This window comes from Macaca mulatta, chromosome 20 (genome assembly GCF_049350105.2).
Source record: "Macaca mulatta isolate MMU2019108-1 chromosome 20, T2T-MMU8v2.0, whole genome shotgun sequence".
NCBI lineage: Eukaryota > Metazoa > Chordata > Mammalia > Primates > Cercopithecidae > Macaca > Macaca mulatta.
Window position 1 is genome coordinate 76410263 of NC_133425.1, and position 27986 is coordinate 76438248.

General features: G+C 44.4%; 3 protein-coding genes across 7 annotated transcripts in view; 2 read left to right on the forward strand and 1 right to left on the reverse strand.

The window, feature by feature from the left end:
• CENPN (centromere protein N) overlaps positions 1-12618 on the forward strand; it is a 30273-nt gene extending 17655 nt beyond the window's left edge. The window contains exons 8-11 of one of the 2 annotated variants that reach the window (XM_001111333.5): positions 1110-1173; positions 2984-3096; positions 6464-6590; positions 6860-7603. In XM_001111333.5, the coding sequence (XP_001111333.3) occupies positions 1110-1173; positions 2984-3096; positions 6464-6590; positions 6860-6942 (387 nt within the window). In that variant the 3' untranslated portion in view covers positions 6943-7603. Of the gene's footprint in view, positions 1-1109; positions 1174-2983; positions 3097-6463; positions 6591-6859; positions 7604-12118 lie in introns of those variants that run through there. The other variant, XM_015126681.3, reaches the window with a different exon arrangement.
• C20H16orf46 (chromosome 20 C16orf46 homolog) overlaps positions 1-27986 on the reverse strand; it is a 70937-nt gene that overhangs the window by 15563 nt on the left and 27388 nt on the right. Inside the window, exons 2-3 of one of the 2 annotated variants that reach the window (XR_013412236.1) lie at positions 13725-14769; positions 7835-8731 (exon numbers count right to left, since the gene is read on the reverse strand). The exons of the other annotated variant lie outside the window; for it this stretch is intronic. The gene's annotated coding sequence lies outside the window, so the exon portion shown is untranslated. Of the gene's footprint in view, positions 1-7834; positions 8732-13724; positions 14770-27986 lie in introns of those variants that run through there. 2 annotated transcript variants of the gene reach the window in all.
• ATMIN (ATM interactor) lies at positions 15678-27023 on the forward strand. Of its 3 annotated transcripts, XM_077986946.1 has the most exons (5): positions 15678-15709; positions 15789-16039; positions 21188-21313; positions 22112-22311; positions 22992-27023. In XM_077986946.1, the coding sequence occupies exons 2-5, from the start codon at positions 16010-16012 to the stop codon at positions 24799-24801; spliced, it is 2166 nt and encodes a 721-aa protein (XP_077843072.1). In that variant the 5' UTR covers positions 15678-15709; positions 15789-16009; the 3' UTR covers positions 24802-27023. The 3 variants fall into 3 exon arrangements, with proteins under 3 accessions (XP_077843072.1, XP_014982169.3, XP_014982171.3); XM_015126683.3 differs by having other exon boundaries at positions 15678-16039; XM_015126685.3 differs by lacking the exons at positions 15678-15709; positions 15789-16039 and adding an exon at positions 17018-17295.

The following is a 27986-nucleotide window of genomic DNA, read 5'->3' on the forward strand; positions in this document are numbered from 1 at the left end:
ACCTACTACCCTCTCACCAAATTGATATAAACTGTTCTGCTATAATATGACAGTAGTGGCCAAGCACGGTGGCTCATGCCTGTAACCCTAGTTCTTTGGGAGGCTAAGAAGAGCAAATCCCTTGAGCCCAGGAGTTCAAGACCAGCTTGGGCAATATGGCAAAACCCATCTCTACAAAAAATACAATAGCCAGGCATGCCAGGTGCAGTGGCTCACGCCTGTAATCCCAGCACTCTGGGAGGCCGAGGTGGGCAGATCACGAGGTCAGGAGATTAAGACCATCCTCGCTAACACGGCAAAACCCCGTCTCTACTAAAAATACAAAAAAATTAGCCAGGTGTGGTGGTAGGCGCCTGTAGTCCCACCTACTTGGGAGGCTGAGGCAGGAGTATAACGTGAACCCGGGAGGCAGAGCTTGCAGTGAGCTGAGATCGCGCCACTGCCCTCCAGCCTGGGCAACAGAGCGAGACTCCGTCTCAAAAAAAAAAAAAATAGCCAGGCGTGGTGCCACGTGCCTTTAGTCCCAGCTACCTGGGAGGCTGAGTTAGGAGGATCTCCAAAGCCCAGGGAGATTGAGGCTGCAGCAAATCATGATCATGCCACTTACTCCAGCCTGAGCAACAGACTGAGATATTGTCTCAAAAAAAAAACAAAGACAGTGGCATTCTTAGGAAAATCCACGTTGTCAAGCACTAAACTATAAAAACAATGGATTCAGTGGGTGAAGGTAGGAGAAGGGGTTCAAGAGATTCAGACTTAGAGAAGGAAAGTTATTTTTCCAAAAGCAATCTCAGTAAGTTTTTTAGGGTTATGAAGATTCAGCACTGACGACGCTGAAATACCACAGTACAAATGCTTCCATAGATTCCCTGGGCTTTGCACTTGCCAGATCCATTTCTATGATAAAGCACAGAGCTCCTCAAACAGAATGGTCGAGTTGCAGGCTCAGCAGCCTCCTTGTCAGTGTCCTGCTCAGTTGAGCCAGGATATGGCCTTGGACCTTTCCGTTGTAAAAAAATAAGCATTTGGCATACTTTAATATACTAAAAAAAATTAATATGTGTACATCAAGATGTCAAAATTAGTAAAATACTTTTTTTTTTCCCTAGACCTTTGAAACTCACAACTCTGCAACACCTCTACAGGAAAGAAGCCTTGGACTGGATATAAATAGTATGTGTGTGTTAATATAAAACTGAATTTTGGAAATGCATCATTCCCTTATAGATTTCTTTCACTTGGTAAAACGTGTATACTAGGATCCTAATTCACAATTTTCATTGTTTTCAGAAAAATTGAAAATGAAATATCTGTTGAAGGAGGAAAGCTAATCTACCATAGGTCTCCTTTAGGATTTACTAGGATAACAATAAACAACAAAACAATAATGACAAAAACAAAAATTAGCTAATAGTTGTTGAGCATTTCTTGTGTGCCAGGCACACTAAGATGTTTATATGTAGCCTTTCCTTAATCCTCACAAGAAGTCCCATGAATAAGCACTATTCATCAGGAAACTGGGTTTCAGGGAGGTATGGTAACTCTCTAGGCAAAGTCACACAGCTAAGGAGTGGCAAAACCAGGAGTGAAATCCGGGTATGTCTGGATCTTGAGCCCATGCTCTTAATGCACTGGATAAACTTCTAGAACCATCAGAATCATGACTATTGCTACTCACAGATGTCTGAAGTCTCTCACTAGAAAACCCAAGAGAAGAGAGTACACAACTACTAGATTTACAAAAGTGGTGGGGTAAAATATAAATCCATAAAAAAAGAAAACTTGCCTATCTCTTAGTAGAGATTTGGCAATGAAATGTGCCACTGTTACAAACTCAACACTGCTATGGTTTTCCAGTGTCATAGGAACTGCTGTTGATCTCCTTTTAGGTAAAAAAAAGCAGGATATAAAATTGTGTGTCTCTTACAATTCCAGTTTTAAAAAGACATAGGTGAGGCTACGAACAATGGTATGCATCACTGGTCCTGGCTACTTGGGAGGCTAAGGTAGGAAGATCGCTGGAGCCCAAGAGATCCAGTCCAGATGGGGCAACATAGTGAGACCCTGTCTCTTTTTGATTGTTTTGTTTGTTTGTTTGTTTGTTTGTTTTTAAGACAGTCACTCTGTTGCCTAAGCTGAAATGCAGTGGCATGATCCTGGCTCACTGCAACCTCTGCTTCCCAGGTTCAAGCAAGTCTCCTGCCTCAGCCTCCCAACTAGCTAGGATTACAGGTGCCTGCCACCACACTCGGCTAATTTTTGTATTTTTAGTAAAGATGGGATTTCACCATGTTGGCCAGGCTGGTCTCGAACTCATGACCTCAAGCGATCCTCCCGCCTTGGCCTCCCAAAGTGTTGGGATTACAGGCATAAGCCACCATGCCCGGCCGAGACCCCATCTCTTAAAAAAATACATATATAGGCTGGGTGCCATGGATATATAGGTAGATATATGTATATCTACTAGATATGTGTGTATATATATATATACACGCACACACAAGAAATTATTACAGCCAAGAGAAGAAACAGTAAATATTATTTTAAAATTATACAAACAGCCGGGCGCGGTGGCTCAAGCCTGTAATCCCAGCACTTTGGGAGGCCGAGGCGGGCGGATCACGAGGTCAGGAGATCGAGACCATCCTGGCTGACACGGTGAAACCCCGTCTCTACTAAGAAATACAAAAAACTAGCCGGGCGAGGTGGCGGGCGCCTGTAGTCCCAGCTACTGGGGAGGCTGAGGCAGGAGAATGGCGTGAACCCGGGAGGCGGAGCTTGCAGTGAGCTGAGATCCGGCCACTGCACTCCAGCCTGGGCGGCAGAGTGAGACTCCGTCTCAAAAAAAAAAAAAAATAAATAAATAAAAATAAAATAAAATAAAATTATACAAACAATTTGAAGGGTTAGGAATGAAAGGAGAATAATTTAAGGATGAAATATATTCCTAATGGCTGTTTTATTTGAAATCTTCCACCTATAGTGGATTCAAGGATCATACATGAAAACATAGTAGAAAAAGAGAGAGTCCAACGAATAACTCAAGAAACATTTGGAGATTATCCTCAACCACAACTAGAATTTGCACAATATAAGGTAAGACGTCATAATAAATATTAACTACAAGATATCAACATTTTTTAAAAAGAACAAAAACCTTAAGTGGAAGACAAATCTAAGAAACTGTTCCTTTTTCATTTGTCACTTAAATTTCATGTAATAAATTTATGAATTAAATAAACCTCTTTATTGTATTTATAAGTTCCTGTGTGAGCAAAGGAGACTTTTAGAAATTATGAATTTGGGCCAGGCGTAGTGGCTCACACTTGTAATCCCAGCACTTTGGGAGGCCAAGGCAGGCAGATCACCTGAGGTCAGGAGTTCGAGACCAGCCTGGCCAATATGGTAAAACCCTGTCTCTACTAAAAATACAAAAAAATATCTGGATGTGGTGGCACACACCTGTAATCCCAGGTACTCAGGAGGCTGAGGCAGGAGAATCACTTGAACCCAGGAGGCGGAGGTTGCAGTGAGCCAAGATCACGCCATTGTACTCCAGCCTGGGCGAAAGAGCGAGACTCCATCTCAAAAAAGAAAAAAAGAAAGAAATTATGAATTTGCCTTTTCGTTTCATCTTACATATTAATGCAGTTATAACTGGGAGTAATCTGTATATTTGAGGGGGAAAAAATGTAGATTATACCATTCTAGCCCATCCACAACCTAGGACAGTATTTGGCACATAATAGGCACTCATAAATACTTGCTGAATAAAAGAAAGAATAGGTATGTCATTACATATTCCAGCCGGCATCACATGGAGAAAAGCCAGTAACCTAGGCAGTACCACAAATGTGGCTTGTTCCAGAAGTGTGCCTTCCAGACATGTGCTGCTGCCCACCGGGAAGGCCAGGGCAGGGGCTACAGGTGTTTAATGCAAACCCACTGCCACCACTAGGAGAACTTGAGGCTTATATTGTGATCACTCTAATTTCAGTCCATGCTCATACTCAAAACACCTTACTGCCTGCAAGCCTTCCAATAAGTTTTTTTCTCTTTAGCCTTTCTATAGCTACAGGCCACACTTTAAATCTGCCATTGATCTGCTCACTTAGGCCTAAAGCCTGTTTGATATGATTTAGTTTTAGTGGGAAAAATGGATTGACACCTTTCAAGTTGGGTCCCTTAATGGCAGGCTTTACACTAGTTCCTTTAAACAGGCGATAAACTACAACAGTGGTTCTCTAAGCGTAGTCCCTGGATTAGTAGTATCAGCATCACTTGGCAAGGGGAAGGAAATGCCAATTCTTGACCCCACCCTAGTCACTAGGGGAGGTAGGAGCCCGCATTCTGTTTTCACGAGCCCTCCAGCTGAGTCTGCACACGCAAGCATGAGAGCCACGGGTCTAGCATGCAGAAAATGTGCTTTCTAAACTTCCCTTTATACACATCTCAGAATGGCACTATTCTGTATGTCAAGGTACACATTTATTCGTAGCTTCTACTAATTTTTTCCTACCTTTTCTATTTTGAAAAATGTCAAATCCGGCCAGGCGCAGTGGCTCATGCCTGTAATTTCAGCACTTTGGGAGGCTGAGGCGGGCAGATCACCTGAGGCCAGGAGTTCAAGACCAGTCTGGCCAATATGGTGAAACCCCATCTCTACTAAAAATACAAAAATTAGCCAGGCATAGTGGCACACACCTGTAGTCCCAGCTACTCAGGAGGCAGAGGCAAGAGAATAGCTTGAATCCGGGAGGCAGAGGTTGCAGTAAGCCGAGATAACACCACTGTACTCCAGCCTGGACAACAGAGCAAGACTCCTTCTCAACAAAAAGGGTCAAATCTTCAGAAAACTTGCAAGAATATTCCAATGAACATCCATTTTTCTTCGCTTCAGTTCACCAGTTGTTAACAGTTTGGTGCATTTACTTGAACCATTTGAGTTATTCGCAGACATTACTCATCCACCACATAGTTTACTATATTGCCTCTGAAATGTAATGATCACTTTTAAAAAAAACTGAAATTTAGAATTTCATGGATATTTGATGATATCAGATGGTATGGTAATGGTATTGGGGTTCACTTCTTGTTTTTTTTTTGGAGACGGAGTCTCGCTCTGTCACCCAGGCTGGAGTGCAGTGGCACAATCTTGGCTCACTGCAACCTCTGCCTCCCAGGTTCAAGCAGTTCTCCTGCCTCAGCCTCCTGAGTAGCTGGGATTACAGGTGCCTGCCACCACACCCGGCTAATTTTTTGTGTGTATTTTTAGTAGAGACGGGGTTTCACCATGTTGGCCAGGCTGGTCTCGAACTCCTAGCCTCAGGTGATCCGCCTGCCTCGGCCTCCCAAGGTGCTGGGATTACAGGATTGAGCCACCGCGCTCAGCCACAAGTTGATAATTATTTTACTTGGGTGATGTGCACATGGGGCTCATACCATGCTCCTTACTTTTGTATATGTTTAAAATATCCCATAATTAGAAGTTAAAAAGAAATCTCAGCTGGGCACAGTGGCTCACACCTATAATCCCAGCACTTTGGGAGGTGGAGGCAGGCGGATCCCTTGAACCCAGGAGATCGAGACCAGCCTGGGCAACATAGCGAAACCCTGTCTCTACAAAAATTCACAAATACAAGGCGTGATGGCATGTGGCTGTAGTCCCAGCTATTTGTGCTGAGGCAGAAGAATGGCTTGAGCCAGGGAGGTCGAGGCTGCAGTAAGCCATGTTCGTACCGCTCCAACTTGGGCAACAAAATGAGACTCTCAAAAAAGAAAGAAAGAAATCTCCGTGTGTCTCAAAAAAAAATGTGGTATTTTTACATTGAAGTTACAGATTGCAAAAGAGAGCATTAATTTTCCATTAAGAATGCAAACTGTAACGGCACCTGAGGGTGGAACTGACAGTCAACATCTCCCATGTGGCAGGCACTGTGCATGCTGGCATTTTGCCTTGAATGTTGTTAGATATACCAGTTGCCCTCTATGTTTTGTTTTGTTTTGTTTTTTCTGAGATGGAGTTTCACTCTGTCACCCAGGCTGGAGTGCAGTGGCACCATCTATGGCTCACTGCAGCCTCCGACTCCTAGGTTCAAGCAATTCTCATGCCTCAGCCTCTGAGTAGCTGGAATTACAGGTGCCCGCCACCATGCCTGGCTCATTTTTGTATGTTTAGTAGAGACGAGGTTTTACCTTGTTAGCCAGGTTGGTATCAAACTCCTGACCTCAGGTGATCCGCCCACCTCGGCCTCCCAAAGTGCTGAGATTACAAGCATGAGCCACCACGCCTGACCTGCCCTCTGTGTTTGCAGATAGCAGATTAAATGGTTCCCACCCCTGTTAAATCTTTTATTTCTTCAATGACAAGAATTAATGAAATGTTATTCTGATTTCATTATATTTTAGCATTCGTATTTGTACAATACGTTTAATAGTCATTTACAAATATGTTCGTTGACAGCTTGAAACGAAATTCAAAAGTGATTTAAATGGGAGCATCTTGGCTGAGAGGGAAGAACCCCTCCGATGCCTAATAAAGTTCTCTAGCCCACATCTTCTGGAAGCATTGAAATCCTTAGCACCAGCTGGTGAGTGGTCAGCTTACTCTATAAGCTAGAAAAATTAACAACATGCCTCCATTCCGTCCTTATAATCTGCTCATTACTTCGGAGCTCTCCCATCACCCCAGTCTGCTAGCCCATCATGCTGTCTCTTACGTATTCTGCTTCTGTGCTTAATGGGGAAGAGGGGCATCTATGATCTACCTCTAATCTCAGCCATTTTCAAACTGACTCAAATCCCATCCTCCTATGATGACTTTTAATTTTATTTTTTCCTTTTTTGTTGTTAATTTCAGGTATTGCAGATGCACCACTTTCTCCACTGCTCACTTGCATACCCAATAAGAGAAAGAATTATTTTAAAATTAGAGATAAATAAGACGTGCGTGGTTTCATAAGCACAGCTCCTCCTTCTTGATACTGCACATGCACTTCAGTTCATGGCTAGCTGTATAGCTTCTGTCTGTAAACTTGTATTTTCAAGAATCCTTGGTATTGAATTTTTAGAAATGCTCACATAATTGTTGGGAGTGATTCATTCCTCCACGATATGCCTCCTCTCTCCGATATCCTGCTAACTGTAGCCGCTGTAGCATTTGAGATGACAGGACATATATATATATGGCCCCACACTTGACCTTGAGTCTGAATGCTCTGAAATCAAGCATATGGCACAGCGCTTGAGACTTTTGGGTTTGTGTCCTTTCTTCTATGGCTGTCTCTTAATTCTGGAGAGGTCTGTTTCCACTGGCTGGTTTGCAGGGATTGATTCTTAAGCACCGGATCACAGAAAGAAGCAACAAGAAACTATACTGAACTCAAAAGTTTTTAGGAGAATCATGAAATTGGTCCATTCAAAGGATAGAGTTGAGTCCATTGTGTTATTGTTGCAAGAGGTTGCATATTTGGTGAGTCCGTTATATAAAATAATGTTCTTATTGTAAATATGATACTTTTCATAATCTATTTTACCATGTATGTAACATTCAAACTGACAAATATTATACTGACGTATGAATAAAGGTGTCAAAAAACTGGCACATCAGTTACTTTTGATGAAAGTCCTTCAGTGATCGTCACTAAATACCCTATCTTTTTAAAAATTTTTTCCTATTTATTTATTTAGACAGGGTCTCACTCTGTCACCCAAGCTGGAGTGCAGTGGCATGATCACAGCTCACTGCAGCCTTGACCTCCCAGGCTCAAGTGATCCTCCCACCTCAGCCTCCCGAATAGCTGGGATTACAGACATGCTCCATCATGCCCAGCTAATTTTTTTGTTGTTGTTTTTTGTTTTTTGAGACAGAGTCCCCTTCTATCGCCCAGGCTGGAGTGCAATGGCACAATCTTGGCTTCCTGCAACCTCTGCCTCCTGGGTTCAAGCGATTCTCCTGCCTCAGCCTCCGAGTAGCTGAGACCACAGGCATGCACCACCATGCCCAGATAATTTTTGTATCTTTAGTAGAGATAGTTTCTCCATGTTGCCCAGGCTGGTCTTGAACTCCTGGGCCCAAGCAGTCTGCCCATTTTCGCCTCCCAAAATGCTGGGATTATAGGAGTGTATTAATCTGTTCTCATGCTGCTAATAAAGATACCTAAGACTGGGTAATTGACAAAGGAAAGAGACTTAACTGACTCATATTCCCACAAGGCCGGGGAGTCCTCACAATCATGGTGGAAGGCAAATGAGAAGCAAAGCCATGTCTTACATGACGGCAGGCAAGAGAGCTTGTGCAGGGAAACTCCCATTTATAAAACCATCAGAGCTCATGAAACTTATTCACTACCATGAGAATAGTTGGGGGAAATCGCTCCCATGACTCCAGTATCTCCACCTGGCCCTACCCTTAACACATGGCAGTTATTACAATTCAAAGTGAGACTTGTGTGGAGACACAGCCAAACCATATCACAGGCATGAGCCACCATGCCCGTCAGCATGTCTTTTTTAAACATTTTAAAATCGATTCTTTATCTTGTTTCAGAGAGGATTTGGAGTTATAAAAACACATTAGACTGGGCATGGTGGCTCACATTTGTAATCCCAGCACTTCCCAAGGTTTCTCCTAGTGTACTCTCACACTTCTGATACCAGATATGGCAGTGGGGGGGGCAGTTCCCCCACACATTAAGCTAGTATGAAACATGATATACAAAATGACATCACTCTAGGTTGGGTGTAGTGGCTCATGCCTGTAATCCTAGCACTTTGGGAAGCCGAGGTGGGCGGATCACCCAAGGTCAGGAGTTCAAGACCAGCCTGACCAACATGGTGAAGGTGAACCCCGACTCTACTAAAAGTACAAAAATTAGCCGGGCGTGGTGGTGTGTGCCTGAATTCCAGCTACTCAGGAGACTGAGGCAGGTGAATTGCTTGAACCTGGGAGGCAGAGGTTGCAGTGAGCCAAGATTGCGCCACTGCACTCCAGCCTAGGCGACAGAGTGAGACTCCATCTCAAAAAAAATTAATTAATTAAATAAAATAAAATAAATGACATCACTCTGGTTCAGAGCTCTAAAATGGGAGGAAGCCATTCTAAGAAGGACACCCTACATGACCTGCAACTTGAAAAAAATAAAAGCTCAAAAAAAAAAAACAATACAGGAACTTACCTTGAACCTTTGAATTGGGCCAAATTGCAATGACCAGTGCATCCTGGAAAGCTGAATTTCACCAGCACTACAACTCAACAGCACCAACCAATAAACTATGGATTTTTGTACTAAGCCAATCGCCTCTTTCAAAACTTGTCACCTTGTCTAATCACCCTCAGCTTTTTTTAAAAACCCCCTCCTCTACCCTCTCTCTTCAGAACACAAGTGGCTTCTAGCTGAATCTGTCTCCCAAATTGCAATTTCTAAGACCTCAATAAAAACACCTTGTCTTGCAGCTTTGCATTGTGGTCTTTTGCCCCTTGGATGACATTAAATGGTGTCAGAACTGAGTGGGACAAAGAAGCGACTCTCTTCTTTGTTCTGGGGCGGCCACGGATTCAAGCACAGTTCCTGCAGGAGGAACCCCTTGTGTTCTACACGCCTCCCATGGCCACAGACCTGTTGATGAGTTGTCTCATTCCCTAACCCCCTACCTTGGTTGAGGTTCTTTTTCCAATGTCCTTGGTTGCCAGCTGTCCGAAAAGGGATTTTCCCTTTTTAGTGAGAACCTATGGGGACTTTTACTTCTAAGTGTATAGGTGCCGAGTCCCCCTTCCAGAACCCCTGCTGGCTTTATGTACAAAAGTGACAGTCTTTCGTCTTACAGATTTCTTTCTTAGTGAACCAATATCAGTAAAAGTAATCTGGAATTACAGTAGCCAACCCAGAGATGCTTTTATCTCACAAAACATGTTTTTCTTCATGTGCAATTAAAAGGGCTAGGCTGGGTGCGATGACTGGTGCCTATAATCCCAGCACTTTGGGAGGCTGAGGCGGGAATATCCCTTGAGCCCAGGGGTTCGAAACCAGCCTGGGCAACATGGTGAAATCTATCTCTTTTTTTTAATTTATTTATTTGTTTGTTTGTTTATTTTTGAGATAGAGTTTCACTCTTGTTGCCCAGGCTGGAGTGCAATAATGCGATCTCGGCTCACTGCAACCTCCACCTGCCAGGTTCAAGCGATTCTCCTGCCTCATCCTCCCAAGTAGCTGGGATTACAGGTATGCACCACCATGCCTGGCTAATTTTTTGTATTTTCAGTAGAGGTGAGGTTTCCCTATGTTGGCCAGGCTGGTCTTGAACTCCTGACCTCAGGTGATCCACCGGCCTTGGCCTCCGAAAGTGCTGGGTTACAGGCGTGAACCACCGTGCCCAGCCCCCCATCTCTAATAAAAAATGAAAAAATTAGCCAGGTGTAGTGGCAAGTGCCTGTAGTCCCGGCTACTGGGGAGGCTAAGGTGGGAGGATCACTTGAGCCCAGGAGGTCAAGGCCACAGTGAGCCATGATCGCACCACTGTACTCCAGCCTGAGCAACAGAGTAAGACCCTGTCTCAAAAAAACAATAAAAGGGATAAAAGGAAAGATTAAACAGCTCGACGGGGATGTCTACTGTAATTTGGTATCTTGAGGTATCAGAAAGACTCCAGGAATCTAAATTACCATCCCTAAGAACAATGCCAACTCAGAAACTCTAATGAAAAACTCAGAACAAATCAAACCTGGTGACAAGCAGATGTCTGTCTGATTGTGCTTGTCCTGTGTCACCTTTCCTTTGTAGTCCTACTCCTATCCCAATGCCACCTCTGCACCCTATTTTTCTTTTTTTTTTTTTTTTAAGAAACAGGGTCTTACCATGTTGCCCAGGCTGGATGCAAACTCCTAGGCTCAAGCGATCCTCTAACCTCAGCCTCCCAAGTAGCTGGGACCACAAGTACAAGCCACTGTGCTCAGCATTTTGATTAAATATTTAATTTTAAACCTTTGATATTTGACAGGCTTACCAAAATCAAAATTCTTTTTTTTTTTTTTTGAGATGCAGTCTCGCTCTGTCACCCAGGCTGGAGTGCAGTGGCACGATCTTGGCTCACTGCAACCTCTGCCTCCCAGGTTCAAGCGATTCTCCTGCCTCAGCCTCCCAAGTAGCCGGGACTACTGGTGCTTGCCACTACACTCGGCTAATTATGTTTTTAAGATGGAGTCTTGCTCTGTTGCCCAGGCTGGAGTACAATGGCACGATCTTGGCTCACTGCTCAGCCTGCCTCAGCCTCCTGAGTAGCTGGGATTACAGGCACGTGCCACGATGCCCAGCTAATTTTTGTATTTTTAGTAGAGATGGGGTTTCATCATGTTGCTCAGGCTGATCTCGAACTCCTGACCTCAAGGGATCCTCCTGCCTCAGCCTCCCAAAGTGCTGGGATTACAGGTGTGAGCCTCCATACCCAGCCAAAATTCTATTCTATTTAACTTGATTTTTCTCTTCATGGCCAACTCACTATTTCGTTTGTGAAACTTCTAGGGAAATTTCAGACTAGAGAATACTGAAGCACAGAAAATGATGGTACTTGGGCATGCTGGGTGCTTTTGAAAATGGAAAGGCCTGAGAAACAAGCCTGAGAGTCAAGGTCCCTCTAACCTTGTCTTATTCTTGTCTCAACCAAGGGCAGAGAGGAACTCCCTCTGGAATTTCCTTGTCTGACTAAGAAAGCTTCTTACTAAAAGAAACACAGTTGCCTTCTATTCTGTCCTTCAAATCTCGTTATCTATCAAAGAAATGAAGACTGAGAAATACAGCCACACATGGATAGACCTTTTCATAAGGCCTGCCCCTCAGGCTCATTCAGATTCCAAAGAGAATCACTTACAAGTTAATTTCTGTCTCCCTAGTCCTTTTATTCTCCCTGATAATAATTTACTGCTCCTCTTATACACGTTCCCCATCTCCTTATTCCCCTATGAAAAAGGGTATATAAACATCCACACCCCATTGGGGGTTGGGGGATAATCACTGTGATTTCTCCCCTTCCCGCCACCCCCCCGCCAGGCACATTAATAAAACTTGTATGCCTTTTCTCCTATTAATCCATCTTTCATCAGTTGATTTTCAGTGTATTTTTTTAGCACTTTTTAGCAGGATCCAAAAGCTGCTCTGCTATTCTGCAAGCCACAGTCAAGGGACCCAGGACCTGAGCAGCTGTATGTCCCATTGTATACAAGATGTTAAAATCATGATTCACAACATTTAGACATGGTTAATCAAATGTATGCCTCTCCTGATATACAGCTAACTACTATAGACTAATGCAGGCCTCCTTGTTAAAACAGACCCCTTGTTACTCAAATTTGACCAATCTTGGAAGCTTGGATGTGCACCGACTTGACAACCGCTCTTTGTGGGACATGACACTCTAGACACAGGTGTTTCTAGCTCTAAGGGAAATATAACTAGTCTATGGCCAACCAACCAACAAGCTATGCTGCCTCGGATCTTGATCAAAAGAGGGAAATGTGAAAAGTGATACACAAAATGGCGTAACTTTGGTCCAGAGCTCTAAAATGGACTTGCGAAGCCATTCTAAGAAGGACTGCCTGCACAACCTGCAACTTGCAAAACACAAAAACGAAAAATATGAACTTGCCTTGAAGCTTTGAACTGGGCCAAAACTGCAGTAACCACTACTTCCTGGAAAACTGAATTTCACCAGTGCTACAACTCCTGAACAGCGGCAACCAATCAACTATGGATTCGTGTACTAAGCCAGCCACCTCCACCAATGATAATTCTTTCAAAACAACTTGTTTATTAACCCTCTGCTTTCTTTTAAAAACCTCTACTTCTCTCCTTCTTTTCAGAACCCCATTTGGCTTCTAGGTGAATCTGTGTCTCCCAAATTGTAATTTCTTTTTTTTTTTTTTTTTTTTTGAGACGGAGTCTCACTCTGTCACCCAGGCTGGAGTGCAGTGGTGTGATCTCGGCTCACTGCAAGCTCCACTTCCTGGGTTCACGCCATTCTCCTGCCTCAGCCTCCTGAGTAGTTGGGACTACAGGCGCCCGCCACCAGGCCTGCCTAATTTTTTGTATTTTTAGTAGAGACGGGTTTTCATCATGCTAGCCCGGATGGTCTTGATCTCCTGACCTCGTGATCCGCCCGCCTTGGCCTCCCAAAGTGCTGGGATTACAGGCGTGAGCCACCGCGCCTGGCCCCAAATTGTAATTTCTAAGACCCCAATACAAATGTCTTGTTTGGCCAAATGTGGTAGCTTGTGCCTGTAATCCCAGCACTTTCAGAGGCCGAGGCAGGTGGATCACTTGACCCCGAGCTGGCCAACATGGCGAGACCCTGTCTCTTTTTTTTTTTTTTTTTTTTTTTTTTAATACCTTGTCTTACTGCTTTGCAGTGTGGTCTTTCACCTCTTCTTTTTTTTTTTTTTTTTTTTTTTTGAGACGGAGTCTTGCTCTGTCACCAGGCTGGAGTACTGTGGCACGATCTTGGCTCACTACAACCTCCATCTCTCGGGTTCAAGCAATTCTCCTACCTCAGCCTCCTGAGTAGCTGGGATTACAGGTATGCACACCAGACCTGGCTAATTTTTGTATTTTTAGTAGAGACAGGGTTTCACCACGTTGGCCAAGATGGTCTCGATCTCTTGACCTTGTGATCCGCCTGCCTCGGCCTCCCAAAGTGCTGGGATTACAGGTGTGAGCCACCGCGCCTGGCCCTTTCACCTCTTCTTGGTTGACATAAGGAATCAGTTCTACAGCAGATACCAGATGGGTGTACTCCAGTTCAATTCCAACACTACCTGGAGATATCATCAGGCCCTATAGGTTAAGGGCTCAGTCCCATAAAACTACCACCCACTTCTGAGGCCAGTTGCCAGCCCCAGGTTGTTTCACCTGCACTTCTGACTAACCAGCTATAAATTGCATTTCCCACAACCCTTTCTTCATGTTCAATTAATTTGCTAGAGCAGCTCACAGAACTCAGGAAAACACATAGTCTGACTTCGCAAAGGGATGTTACAAAGGATTCAGATGAAAAGATGCATAGGGCAAGTCTTGTGGGAAGGGACATGGAGCTTCCATGCATGCCCTCTTTGAGTGTGCCTCCCTCCAGGAAACTCCATGCGTTCAGCTATCTGGAAGCTCTCTAAACCCAGTTCTTTTGGGATTTTATGGAGCCTTCATTACCTAGAAATGATTGATCAGCTTAAGCTTCAGCCCCTGTCTCCTTCCCAAAGGATGAGGGGGAGGGCTGAAAGTCTCAAGCCTCTAATCCTACCTTGGTCTTTCCAATGACCAGTCCCATCCTAAAGCTACCTAGGGACTGCAAGTCATCAGTCAACTAATTAGCGTAAAAAAGACACTTATCAGTTTGCTGATTCCAAGGATTTTAGGAGTTGCATGCCAGGACAAAGACCAAATATATACTTCACATTATCACAGTTATCTTGCAAGGCAAAGGCACTTGGCAGTTGGAGAAATTATCCTGGATTATTTGAATGGGCCCAATGTCATCACAAGGGGCCTCAAGAATAGAAGAGTCGGATCACTACTGAAGAAATCAGAGTGATGTGATGTGACGAAGACTCAACTCACAGTTACTGATTCTGGAGATGGAGGAAGGGGCCATAAGCCAAGGAATGTAGGCAACCTCTAGAAGCTGGGAAAGGCAAGTGAACAGATTCTCCCCTGGAGCCTCCAGAAGAAATACAGCCCTGTTGACACCTTGATCTTAGCCCAGCAGACTCATTTCTTCTGACCTCCAGAGCTGGAAGATAATAAATTTGTGTTAAGGCAATAAGCATATGGTAATTTGTTAATAGCAAGAGAAAACGAATATAGCTGCTAGTATGTAAAAGCTGGAAGTTTTCACATAAAACTCTAGCCATGCCAAAGATGAGTGGCAGCTGCCCCCTTTTAATAAAGGATGTGTTTCCAATTTCACTGCAGTCCTCACCCCTCCCTTTTGTCTACCCCAGCCTCCTATGTCCATTTACATGACCTACCTAGTCTAAGTATTTAAGTTTTGGAATCATATACTGAACTACAGTGTCTCCCAAACAGTAATCCTAATTTCAGCAACTAAAATAGAAGCAAGCAAATCCTGCTTCCCTAAAATGATTAACCCCATCAATTATAACAATCCTTTCATCTGTATAGTGTGGTCTAGGTCAAGTTAATTTATATAAGCCTAAATGTCATTCTCTGCACACGGTGGGGCAAGTTACAGTACATACCCGCTACAGTCGTTTTGAAGACAAAATGAGACACAGCATGAGAAGTGTATCCACTAGACCTCCCTGGTACCCAGCAAGGCCTAGGTAAAAACGGCGGAAATTACTGTACTTCTGCCTCACCTGCCACTAGATATTTGGGTTGTTTCTAATCTTTGGGAAGTAAACGCATTGCTCAACGTATTGATTTTTCTTTTATCTGACTACTGCCTGAAGCCACGTTCCTAGGAAGAATGGATCGATTAGAGGGGCGGGGCAATACCTTTTACCTGCTGGCAGGTGAAATTTCGCCCCCTGGCGGCCTCACCTAAAGTCCTCTCCATCCAAGGCGCGCCCTCCGCAGCCGGCAGGAGGCGCCGCGGCCTCCTGGGCCCGCCGGATGCTAATGAGCCTGGCGGCCCCGCCCCCTGCCGGAAGTGGCTGCGGCGGGGGCGGGGCCTGCAAGCTGGGCCCCGCGTCCGTGCGGGAACCATGGCGGCCTCGGAGGCGGCGGCGGCGGGGTCAGCGGCTCTGGCGGCGGGTGCCCGGGCCGTCCCGGTGGCCACGAGAGGAGCCGCCGCCGCCGCCTCGGGCCCGTGGGTGCCCCCGGGACCCCGACTGAGGGGCAGCCGGCCGCGGCCCGCGGGGGCGACGCAGCAGCCCGCGGCCCCCGCGCCGCCGGCTGGGGAGCTGATCCAGCCGTCGGTGAGTGAGCTGTCCCGGGCCGTGCGGACCAACATCCTGTGCACCGTGCGCGGCTGCGGCAAGATCCTGCCCAACAGCCCCGCGCTCAACATGCACCTGGTCAAGAGCCACCGCCTGCAGGTGAGCCCGACGCGGCCGGCGGCCGGCGGCCCGGGCAGCTGGGCCTGGCTCCAACAAAGCGCCCGGCGCCGGCGCGCGAACCCGGCCTCGGGGGGACGAGCGCCCTGCGCGCCGCCGCTGCCCCGCCGGCGTCTGCCCGCCCCGGCCGGAGGCGGCTGTCGAACCCTCGCGACTGGCCCCGCAGGTGCGGCCTCTGGCGGGGAGGAGGAGCCGGGAGCCCCGGGTCTGCCACACGCGCCGGTTCCCTGGCCCCGAGGGTTGTGCCGGGCGCCGGCCCAGGCATTTTACACGTTTTTGCCCGTGACTTCTCACTGCAGTTTGGCGACGGACGCGTCGTCTCCATTATATTAATGAGAAACAGATTATGCAACAACCTAGGTGATGCGGGGCTTTAAACCGGGGCCTCTGGTTCTGAAGCCCTGTGCTTGCCACCACACCCACAATTCCGCCCTTAGGTGCTGCCCAGTGGACTGTATGTGCCAAAATAACTAGAAGAGAGGGTTTTAAATGTTCTTACCACCAAGAGACAATACGTTTGAGGTCAAGGACACGTTAAATACTCAGACTTGATCACTGTGCAATGTGTATGTGCATCCATGCTGCACACTGCGCCCCATCAGTAGGAATGATTACTGTGTGTCGATTAAGAATAAAAAAATGTTTTAAAGGGGCGGTAGGTTTGCCTCTAAACACCATCGGTCAGTTTCACGGTGTTGGTAAGATCAGCTCAGGATTGAGACCTAAGGGAAATTGCCCCTGTGGCTCTTCTCTAAGAGGGGGACACAGTAAATACACCATGACAATAGTCTGAACAACCCTCCATGTTATGCAAAACGGGGCTGTAATTTTCAACCCCGGGACACATCTGTGACAAGCTTATTAAAAATCCAGATGTCCAACCCCACCCCAGACCTATTAAGTCATAATCTCTCAGTCATTACAATGGCAAGTTTCCTTCCACCACTCCAGGCCAGCAGTGACGTAATTCAAAAGCGCAAGTCATTGAAAGCAGTTCTGCGAATATGTAGCTTTTGATGATCAGGAGTAAATTTAGAGTACCCAGAGTATTGCATGTTCTGTCTGCGCGTAGTCAGGCTTCTGATAAGAATTTCACAGCAGAAAACTCTGAGGTTGTAGTCTCTAGTAGGACAGATGTGTCGCCAATGAAGGGTGATCTGCTCTTACCACCATCTAAACTGAGGTACAACAACGTTCTCAAATGAAGATCAGGGAGCCAGTCAGGAAATGTACTTGAGGTATGCTGAGGAAGACCCTGCAGGTAGGGCTGAATTGTTGGACTGAAAAGCTCTAGGTTTCTTTCAGCACACAAGTGTAACTCTGGGAATGGCTTTCAACCTATTGTTTTGTTTTCATACTAAATTTTAACTGAATCCTTTTTTTCCCTGTTGTTTTTGTGTTTTTTTTGTTTGTTTTTGAGACAGAGTCTCACTCCATCACCCAGGCTGGAGTGCAATGGCGCCATCTCAGCTCACTGTAACCTCCACCTCCCGGGTACAAGCAGTTCTCCTGCCTCAACCTCCCTAGTAGCTGGGATTACAGGCACCTGCCACCACACCCTGCTAATTTTGTTTTGTATTTTTAGTAGAGACAGGTTTCACCACGATGGCCAGCCTGGTATCGAACTCCTGACCCTCGGGTGATCTACCCATTTCGGCCTCTCAAAGTGCTGGGATTCCAGGTGTGAGCCACCGTGCCCAACCTAAATCCTTTATTTAATCATAACTTAGAATGAACTATTTCTTAATAGTTTCTGTTGTTCCTTTCTGTGGACTTGCTGTTAGGAGCTCTAGCTGTTTAAAAACCCTGGTAAACATCTGTTGAACATAAAGATACCATTTACTTTTCAGGACTGGTTAGTATACAGTAGGTTTGTTTCAATTATGTTGGGTTTTTTGTTTTGTTTTGTTTAGACAGTCTCACTCTGTCGCCCAGGCTGGAGTGCAGTGGCGCGATCTTGGATGACTGCAACCTCCGCCTCCCAGGTTCAAGCGAGTCTCCTGCCTCAGCCTGCCTAGTAGCTGAGATTACAGGTGCATACCACGACGCCCAGCTAATTTTTGTATTTTCAGTAGAGATGGGATTTCACCATGTTGGCCAGGCTGGTCTTGAACTCCTGACCGCAAATGATCCACCCGCGTCAGCCTCCCAAAGGGCTGAGATTACAGGTGTGAGCCGCTGCACCCAGCCAGGGAAAACTTTCTTTTTTAGCAGGAATTATATCTCACCAGATCCATCACTTTTTTTCTTGACAAACAGACTGACTTTCCTGTCTTGTCCTGGCTTTCTAACCACAGTGCCCAGTGGCCCCTGAGCAGCTGCTGTCTTGGTGTCTTCCTTTAATGAAGGTGGTCTGTGTGACACAATAGCCATCTATATGATGGTGCCCAGTATGGTGATCCGTACCCTCAGTCTGGTTACTACATAGAAGGCTCTTGAGGGTCTTGCTCTGTTACCCAGGTTGCTGTCAGACTCTTGAGCTCAAGTGATCCTCCTGCTTTAGCCTCCCCAGTAGCTGAGACTATAGGCTCTGCCACCATACTCTGCCTCAAACATTGTTTTTTGTTGTTGTTGTTTGAGACAGTCTCACTCTGTCACCCAGACTGGAGTGCAGTGGCATGATCTTGGCGCACTGCAACTTCTGCCTCTCAGGTTCAAGCAATTCTCTTGCCTCAGCCTCCTGAGTAGTTGGGACTACAGGCATGCTCCACCACGCCCGACTAATTTTTGTTTTATTAGTAGAGACAGGGTTTCGCCATGTTGCTCAGGCTGGTCTTGAACTTCTGACCTCAAGTGACCCGCCTGCTTCAGCCTCCCAAAGTACTGGGATTACAGGAGTGAGCCGCTGCACCAGGCCTCAAACATTATTGTTGATACCTGTTTTCAAAGTACTGGAAGGAGGGAGAGGTAAGGACAAGGAACCGGGAGGATGCCTGGCTGGGAAGCTATCTTAGGTTTTAAGAGCTGTGTTGACCAGAGACTCCACCTACATTCTGCCCTGAGTATCTCATTGGCAGGTTTTCTTATAGGCAGTGGAAATTTTCAGTCTTGGTTACAGCTGCTTGCATAATTTCTTTCATTGTTTATATATTTTCTAGATTATATTTTCTTCCTCTCCCCACTAGTTGCTGTATGGTTCTTATTTTATTCTAATCTTTCTTCCCAAAACACCCCACCCGCAACCAAATCTTCCCTTCTTAACATAAATGATGAGCAAGCCCTACAGAAAGAGGATGGGTGAGAATGAGGAATTGGATTGCAAGCTGTAGAGTATGTGCCGCCTTCTGGTTTGATGTGGGTGCCTAAGGTATATGGCCATATTCCATGTCTGTAAGGAAATCCAGAAATCTAGCCCAGCCTTGTGTACGGTGGGATTCATGGAGAAATGAAAGCTATGAAGATTCAGGGGCAGGAAGAATAGAAGTAAATGCACATTTTTTTACTACTAGAAATTCTTTTGTTCCTTGCATATGAAAGCAGTGAGTGGACAGGCGGGCACTTAACCTCTTATCAAGCAACATTTCTATTTGTAAAACATGGCTTAGAGGATTTTGTGTTATTTTTAGTTCAGAGGTTTGCTTTTAATGATTTGCCAGAAATTTTTTAAGGAAAGGAAAGGTTCCAAGTTGCTCTATAGACTATATTGTGCAAAGATTTCTAATTTTAAATTTAGAATAAGATGACAAAGCAAACCGTTTCCTTCTTGGATGCTTTCTCGGAAGGCAGTCAGGTGGTGCTAAAGTAGCTAGAAAGACAGTTTTTCCTAGTTTTTGCTATAGTTCTTACAATCCTTTCTCTTCACCCTCTACTCTTCAACTGTGTGTTCCTTTTCCTCTTGTGTGTTTTCTTTCTGTCTTGTTACTGGATTGTTTCCTCTCATAGGTTCTTTATTCAGTTATGCGCACAAAAGATACAGTACAAAAAGTCTAGTGCATTTTAGTCTTGAAAGTATATAGAACTTCAGAATAAAAACACCACTTTCTCACTGAACTTCCATTTTATCATGCCATTGCCATTTCTCATCTCAGCCATCCTACCCTTGAGCTTATTCTCTGAGGACAGAAATGGGAAGAAGGCTCCAAAAGCAGCAGGTGGGGCTGGGAGGAGGCTGCTGTGCTGGCGAGTGGTGGGGTGTTGGCTCTCGGAAAGCAGGAGCATGGGCAGTGTCAGCTTGTTGCCATGACAGTGAGGTTATTAACATCCACTTTGACTGTCTTTAGTGGTCTCTTCCCCAGGCATGATAGTTTTGGCTTAGACGGCCACCTGAAGAGATTCAGTATAATGCTACCAGTTTTTATTGAACATTTATTCTGTTCAAAACATTCCCAAAGGCAACAGAAGATACAGATAAATCCCTGCCCATGAAAAGGTGTGGGGCATTAGAACGCATTCTCTTAGGTGTCATGAAGTAATGAGAGAAGACAAAGTAGTTTGAAGCTCCGGAGTAAGGGACTTCGAGTATCCCAGGCTCAAGAAGTTGGGACTTGAACAGTACGGGGGTGCTGCTGAAAACGTTTGAGGGAGGTAATGACATGATCGAAGCTATACTTGAGAAAGGTGAATCTGATAAAGTATGAGTGAAAAAGAGACTGAAGGTCTAGAAATTAGATTAAGAGGCTAATGACAAAATCCACATAAATAGGAGGACTTGAATGAAGGGGCACTGACAAAGAAGAGGACAGGAGATAGTAAAAGGCATTCAACGATGAGAGCACACACTACGGGGGAGCATGAGGGAGGTTGGAAGGGATAATGAAAGGATTACTGAGCATCACTGACAATGTCTTCAAAATGAGCAGGAATCTTGTAGTGATCCTAATCTGTGGTTTTATGGAGCATTTCACAGCCTAGGAACATACAAGGGGGATATCTCCCTGGAATGTAAATTGACTAAGAGGAGTTCAATAACGGTCAAATGAATGCAGGATTTTAGAGTCTTGCTTAGTATTCTCACCGCATTTCATTTAATCTACTCATAGTCTTTTTCTCTTACCGCTAACACTAGATGGAAAAACTATGTTAATTAAAAGTATTTCACAAAATGTGCTTGTTTTCAGTCATTCTGTTTCCACTCCAGCCTGTTGTATTGGTTTTTTGAAATAATTATTTAAAGTAATTTTCATTTTGCAGGATGGCATAGTCAATCCAACAATAAGAAAAGATTTGAAAACTGTACCGAAATTCTACTGTTGTCCAATCGAAGGCTGCCCCAGAGGCCCTGACAGACCATTTTCTCAGTTTTCTCTCGTAAAACAGGTACTATATACTTCTCTGAGGATGAGATACAGATGCTATAAACCTATTGTGCATTCTGATTACTTAGCAGACATAACTACAGAATCGAGTAGACAGCTGCTTGTGAGAGGAGATGCCTGCGTGTCTCCCAGTTGGTATAAACCTGAGTATGCTGTCACACAAGTGGAAGGAAAAGCGGCTTGGTCTGGAGGGAATATGTCTAGAAGTGAGTTAAAATAGAGAGAGAGAATAAACCAGTTCAGCAAAGAATGAGAACATGTTTGCCCGCAGATTTCCTCTGTGAGTCTGCATACCTCCGAGGGCCGAGAGCAAAGGCACAAAGGAACTCTTCTTCCCAGGGGAATAAGAACCTGCAGAATCCAGGAAAAGAATCGTTTTGGAAGCCACAATCTTAAGAGGAGGGAGGGCCCCAGTGACTGGGACAAGAGGTGATTCAGAACTGGAAGAGATTGGCATCTGAAATGTTCCCCCGCGGGTCTGCTGGTGGGTGTCCGAGAAGAGCATTGGAAAGACATGTTTTTCCTGCCCACAGCACTGACAGATCAGAGTGTAAATGCTGGGGACCATAGTTGTTTCCAGAACAATCCCGTCACTTTTCACAAAGCAAAGCAACAGGAAGAGGCATATATATAATTTTAACTGCAATGTGCCTGCTTTTACATTCTTTTGACTTGGACTGCTGTATTTTCTATGTTTTTATATTAACAGTGTAAAATCATTATTTGGGTGGATGATGGTTTCTGAACTGTTTTGACCAGTTGCTGTTTTTCATCTTAATCCCTTCTGTGTTCTTCCTAGCACTTTATGAAAATACATGCTGAGAAGAAGCACAAATGTAGTAAGTGCAGCAATTCATATGGTACAGAATGGGACCTGAAAAGACACACAGAGGACTGTGGCAAGACCTTTCGGTGCACATGCGGCTGTCCCTACGCCAGTAGAACAGCATTGCAGTCCCACATCTACCGAACGGGCCACGAGATCCCTGCAGAACACAGGTAAAGGGAAAGAAATGATGGCACAAAAGTTAGTAGCTACGCGAAGCATTTCAGATGAAACATCCTGGAGAGCCAGTGGTGTGGGAAGAAAAAAGGAATCCTAGAAAATGTGTGACGTCAAAGAAGGAAGCTTTTGAAAATGGAAGCAGGTCTTGCAAATGACCCATGTCTGGGCCTGAAATTTTGACTCAGTTTTTTCCCGTTTTTTCTGCTAACCCTCTTTGAGGGTCCGTTGTTATTTCCATTTGAAAATCTCGGCTTCTAGAATTTTCTATTAGAGGGAACCAAACTGCCAACAAATAAATTTTATCATGAAACTACTTCATTTAAAGGTCAAATTTTCATTTAGTGTGATAGCTTCCTGCCTTAGAAATGATAAAACTTGCATCATGTAAGTCTTTTAGCTTCTTTTGGCTTAAAGATCTGAGTTGAGTTCTAGTACTTAGATCTTAACAAAAAAAAGGTATGCTTCCCTCTTTTTCTGTTTGCATGTTTCTGAACGTTCACCTGCCATAATAGGACCAACTCCCAGAGTTGCGAAAGAAGGGATTTATCTTGTCTGGGTTGAATATGACCTCTGCTATAGAGGGAGGAAATGACATTTGTCAGTGAGGATAGAGTGTCATGGTCAAAGAAAGTTGTATTTTAAGGTTTTCTTTTTGCTCTGTCATTGTTTTCAGGGACCCACCTAGTAAGAAAAGGAAAATGGAAAACTGTATGCAAAACCAGAAGTTATCCAACAAGACCATTGAATCATTGAACAACCAACCAATCCCTAGACCAGACACTCAAGAACTAGAAGCTTCAGAAATAAAACTAGAACCATCTTTTGAAGACTCTTGTGGCTCTAACACTGACAAGCAGAGTCTTACAACACCACCGAGATATCCTCAGAAGTTGCTTTTACCAAAGCCCAAAGTGGCTTTGGTTAAACTACCCGTGATGCAGTTTTCTCTCATGCCTGTCTTTGTGCCTACAGCCGACTCCTCAGCCCAGCCTGCGGTGTTAGGTGTTGATCAGGGCTCTGCCACAGGAGCTGTGCACTTACTACCCTTGTCAGTAGGAACCCTGATCCTCGGCCTAGATTCAGAGGCTTGCTCTCTTAAGGAGAGCCTACCTCTTTTCAAAATTGCTAATCCTGTTGCTGTTGAGCCAATAAGTACTGGTGTTCAAGTGAACTTGGGTAAAAGTCCATCTAATCCTTTACAAGAACTGGGGAACACATGTCAAAAGAACAGCATTTCTTCAATCAACGTGCAGACAGATCTCTCTTACACCTCACAAAACTTTATACCTTCTGCACAGTGGGCCACCGCTGATTCCTCTGTGTCATCTTGTTCTCAAACTGATTTGTCGTTTGATTCTCAAGTGTCTCTTCCCATTAGTGTTCACACTCAGACATTTTTGCCCAGCTCTAAGGTAACTTCATCTATAGCTGCTCAGACTGATGCATTTATGGACACCTGTTTCCAGTCAGGTGGGGTCTCCAGAGAAACCCAAACCAGTGGGATTCAAAGTCCAACAGATGACCATGTACAGATGGACCAAGCTAGAATGTGCGGAGACATTTTTGAGAGTGTTCATTCATCATATAATGTTGCTCCAGGTAACATTATAAGTAACAATTTAGTAGCAGAGACAGTAACTCATAGTTTGTTACCTCAGAATGAGCCTAAGACTTTAAATCAAGATATTGAGAAATCTGCACCAATTATAAACTTCAGTGCACAGAATAGTATGCTTCCTTCACAGAACATGACAGATAATCAGACCCAAACCATAGATTTATTAAGTGATTTGGAAAACATCTTGTCAAGTAATCTACCTGCTCAGACATTGGATCATCGTAGTCTTTTGTCTGACACAAATCCTGGACCTGACACCCAGCTCCCATCTGGCCCAGCCCAGAACCCTGGAATCGATTTTGATATTGAAGAGTTCTTTTCGGCCTCAAATATCCAGACTCAAACTGAAGAGAGTGAACTTAGCACCATGAACACGGAGCCAGTTTTGGAGTCACTGGACATAGAGACTCAAACGGACTTCTTACTTGCAGATACCTCTGCTCAGTCCTACGGGTGTAGGGGAAATTCTAACTTCTTAGGCCTTGAGATGTTTGACACACAGACACAGACAGACTTAAACTTTTTCTTAGACAGTAGCCCTCATCTGCCTCTAGGAAGTATTCTGAAACACTCCAGCTTTTCCATGAGTACCGATTCATCTGACACAGAGACCCAAACTGAAGGAATTTCTACTGCTAAAAATATACCTGCTCTAGAAAGCAAAGTTCAGTTGAATAGTACAGAAACACAGACCATGAGTTCTGGGTTTGAAACCCTGGGGAGCTTGTTCTTCACCAGCAATGAAACTCAAACAGCAATGGACGACTTTCTTCTGGCCGATCTGGCCTGGAACACAATGGAGTCTCAGTTCAGCTCTGTAGAAACCCAGACTTCTGCGGAACCACACACAGTCTCCGACTTCTAAAACTAACAGTGGAGTCCGTGTGTGAAACAGCATCACTCCTCTGGAGTAAAACTATGGACTAGGGACAACAGTATTAATTCGATTGAATGTAGTTGATGCAGTTGCTTAGCTTCTTTGCGATTCTTTGCCTTTTGAACTTGTAAACAGAAATTTGTGTATAAATGTGAGTATATTATAAAGTTTGAGATGTTGATCTAAATTGTTTTTGTGTTGCCTACATTTGCCTTTTCACAGCTAGTCTTTTCATGTTAAAAAAAAATGTATTTCATACCTTTAAAACCTATAGCCATTTAGCTGAAGCCCAGCTTACCAGGTTGAAGGGTACAAACTTCTCAAATCTTCAAAACATTTTAGTCAAAGTGCAATATACTTAAATTTCACCTAAAATATCTTTGGCGTGCTTGTTAGAAATTCCTGATTCCTGTTACTAATCACTAAAGAAATGGGATGCTGCCACTGTAGGATTTAAGCAGTGGTGCTTCTGTACTCTTAGACTTCTGCTGCCTGCACCTTCGTCAGCTTTGACGCCTCTTTTCTGATTTAAAGACACCAAGGAAAACTACAACTCTCTTTAGCTTTGAAGCAGTTTTCATGTAATCAATGCCACCTCTTCCCTACATGAACTATTGATACCAGCATACAAGTGTATAGCACTTTACACACAAGAGGTTTATTGATGTAAAATTGTCAGCTAGGGAAACAGCAGCGGACCAGGCATGGTGGCTTACCCCTGTAATCCCAGCACTTTGGGAGGCCAAAGCAGAAGGATCACTTGAGCCCAGGAGTTCAACACCAGCTTGGGCAACATAGGGAGACTGTGTCTCTGGAAATTTTTTTTTTTTTTAATTCGCCAGGCATAGTGGCATGTGCCTGTGATCCCAGCTACTTGGGAGGCTGAGGTGAGAGGATCACTTGAGGAGGCTGGGGCTGCCATGAGCCATGATCATGGCACTGTACTCCAACCTGGGTAACAGGGCAAGACCCTGTCTCAAAATTTAACAAACAAAACCCAGCAGCAAGCACCTAGTGTAGTGTTCCTGCGAAATAAGAGTAGGTTATCCAAACCATGAGAACAGGGAGTTACGGAAACAGGCCTATGACCTTATCTTGCCTGTGAAGATCCTTTCTGCTCTCCACAGTAGGCCAGAGTTGGGGGCTCTGGAGCTGTTTCCCAAAGTGCACCCACAGGCTGGATCTGAGTTTTGTCACTCAAAAGCAAGAAGAAAAGTGGGAAAGGGGCATCCCCCATTAGATTTCAATACTTTGCACTTCTACTAAGCTTGATAGGACAGGAGTGCAATCTACAATTATTTTAAAGTGAATTTCCTTCCATCCACCATTCTTTATCTTTTTCTTGAATAAGAAAAGATATCTAGCAAGGATATTACTTGTGCCTTGAGGGTAGCAATTACAGGATAGATTCATATAAAATACGGTATTCTGTATTTTTTTAAGAGAATAATACCAAACAGTCTTCAAAGAAAACAAAGAAGGTGAAGACCTGTTGCTTCAATGATCAAGAATGCTTTCTGTGTTTTGAGGTGGGAGCATGATCAAGTATACTTTGGGGATTTTCTGTATTTAGGAGATCTTGGATTCTTAATTGTTGGCTAAGTTCCAGTCAAATAGGAATCAGTGCAGTCTGTAAGTTCGCCACATTCACACACACACACACACAAATGCTCCTTTCTGTGGTACATGCTTGTGTTACTGAAAGCTAAATCCTCAAAACCTCGTAAGGGGACTAATGATTCATTAAAGTAAATTGATGGTTTTGCTACTAATTCCTATCCCATACATTTGATACAAAAGAAGTGTTGGTAATGGATAAATAACATACCCTGGGCAGATGAACTCAACCTAGTAGGTGAGAGTTTGCTTTGGTCACAGTTGCCTATGAGTGTGGGTTTCAAACAAACATAAAGCCTTAACTTAGAATTTCATTATGTTTTAGAATCATCACTGCCTTAATATTCAAGCTTCTATTTAAGTCCTCCTAATAAAGGAGAAATGCATGTGTATGGCTGTTTTGTAAATATAAATGGAGTGATCTATGGCTTAAAAAATTTTTTGTTTCTGTGATGTTTGTAAATCTAGCCAATAGAGTTATTTACAGAAAAAATTGAGCATGTAATAATACAAGAACTGTTTCCCCTCAAAACCTGAACTTGAATTATTTGTAAAAACTGAAATTTAGTGATTAAAGAGAAGCCAGAATTGTACCTTTTTTGTGAATTCTTGAACCTACTCATAAATATGACTTATTTTATTGCCTTAAGTTTTCACACTCATTGTCTTCTGAAAGCCATATGATAAAATGATTTTATTTCATCATACCCAGTTATTTTCACTATTGTTTTTCTTTTGTTCATGAAAATATGCTAACAATTTTCCTAGAAAAGACATTCCAGGTAATACCAGCCGGATAGCTGACTATAGGTCCCTAATGCTTGTTGCATCCATAGAAAAGGACCAAAAGAATGAATAAAATACATTTTGACTACAGTATCTAAAAGAAAATGAGGCCTGGCACGATGGCTCATGCCTGTAATCCCTGCACTTTAGGAGGCTGAGGTGGATGGATCACCTGAGAACAGGAGATCGAGACCGGCCTGGCCAACATGATGAAACCCCATCTCTACTAAAAATACAATAATTAGCCAGGCGTGATGGTATGCACCTGTAATCCCAGCTACTCGGCTGAGGGAGGAGAATCACCTGAACCTGGGAGGCAGAGGCTGCAGTGAGCCAAGACTGCACCACTGTACTCCATCCTGGGTGGCAAAGTGAGACTGTCTCACAAAAAAAAAATGCTGGAGAAGGCCAGGCACGGTGGCTCACGCCCGTAATCCCAACACTTTGGGAGGCTGAGGTGGGCCGATCACGAGGTCAGGAGATCAAGACCATCCTGGCTAACACAGTGAAACCCCATCTCTACTAAAAATTAAAAAAAATTAGCTGGGCGTGGTGGCGGGCACCTGTAGTCCCAGCTACTCAGGAAGCTGAGGCAGGAGAATGACGTGAACCTGGGAGGTGGAGCTTGCAGTAAGCCAAGATCATGCCACTGGACTCCAGTCTGGGCAACAGAACGAGACTCCATCAAAAAAAAAAAGAAAAGAAAATGCTGGAGTATGTCAGGGGAGTGGTGGAGAACCTGTGGTACGCAGAGACTCAGGATGGCCACA

What these genes read in the sequence shown, in the direction of transcription:
- ATMIN (XM_015126683.3), top strand. Translation starts at nt 15,707, where the DNA reads ATGGCGGCCTCGGAGGCGGCGGCGGCGGGGTCAGCGGCTCTGGCGGCG. An exon ending in TCAAGAGCCACCGCCTGCAG is followed by an intron (nt 16,040 to 21,187) that starts GTGAGCCCGACG and finishes TTCATTTTGCAG; the next exon opens with GATGGCATAGTCAATCCAAC. An exon ending in AGTTTTCTCTCGTAAAACAG is followed by an intron (nt 21,314 to 22,111) that starts GTACTATATACT and finishes TGTTCTTCCTAG; the next exon opens with CACTTTATGAAAATACATGC.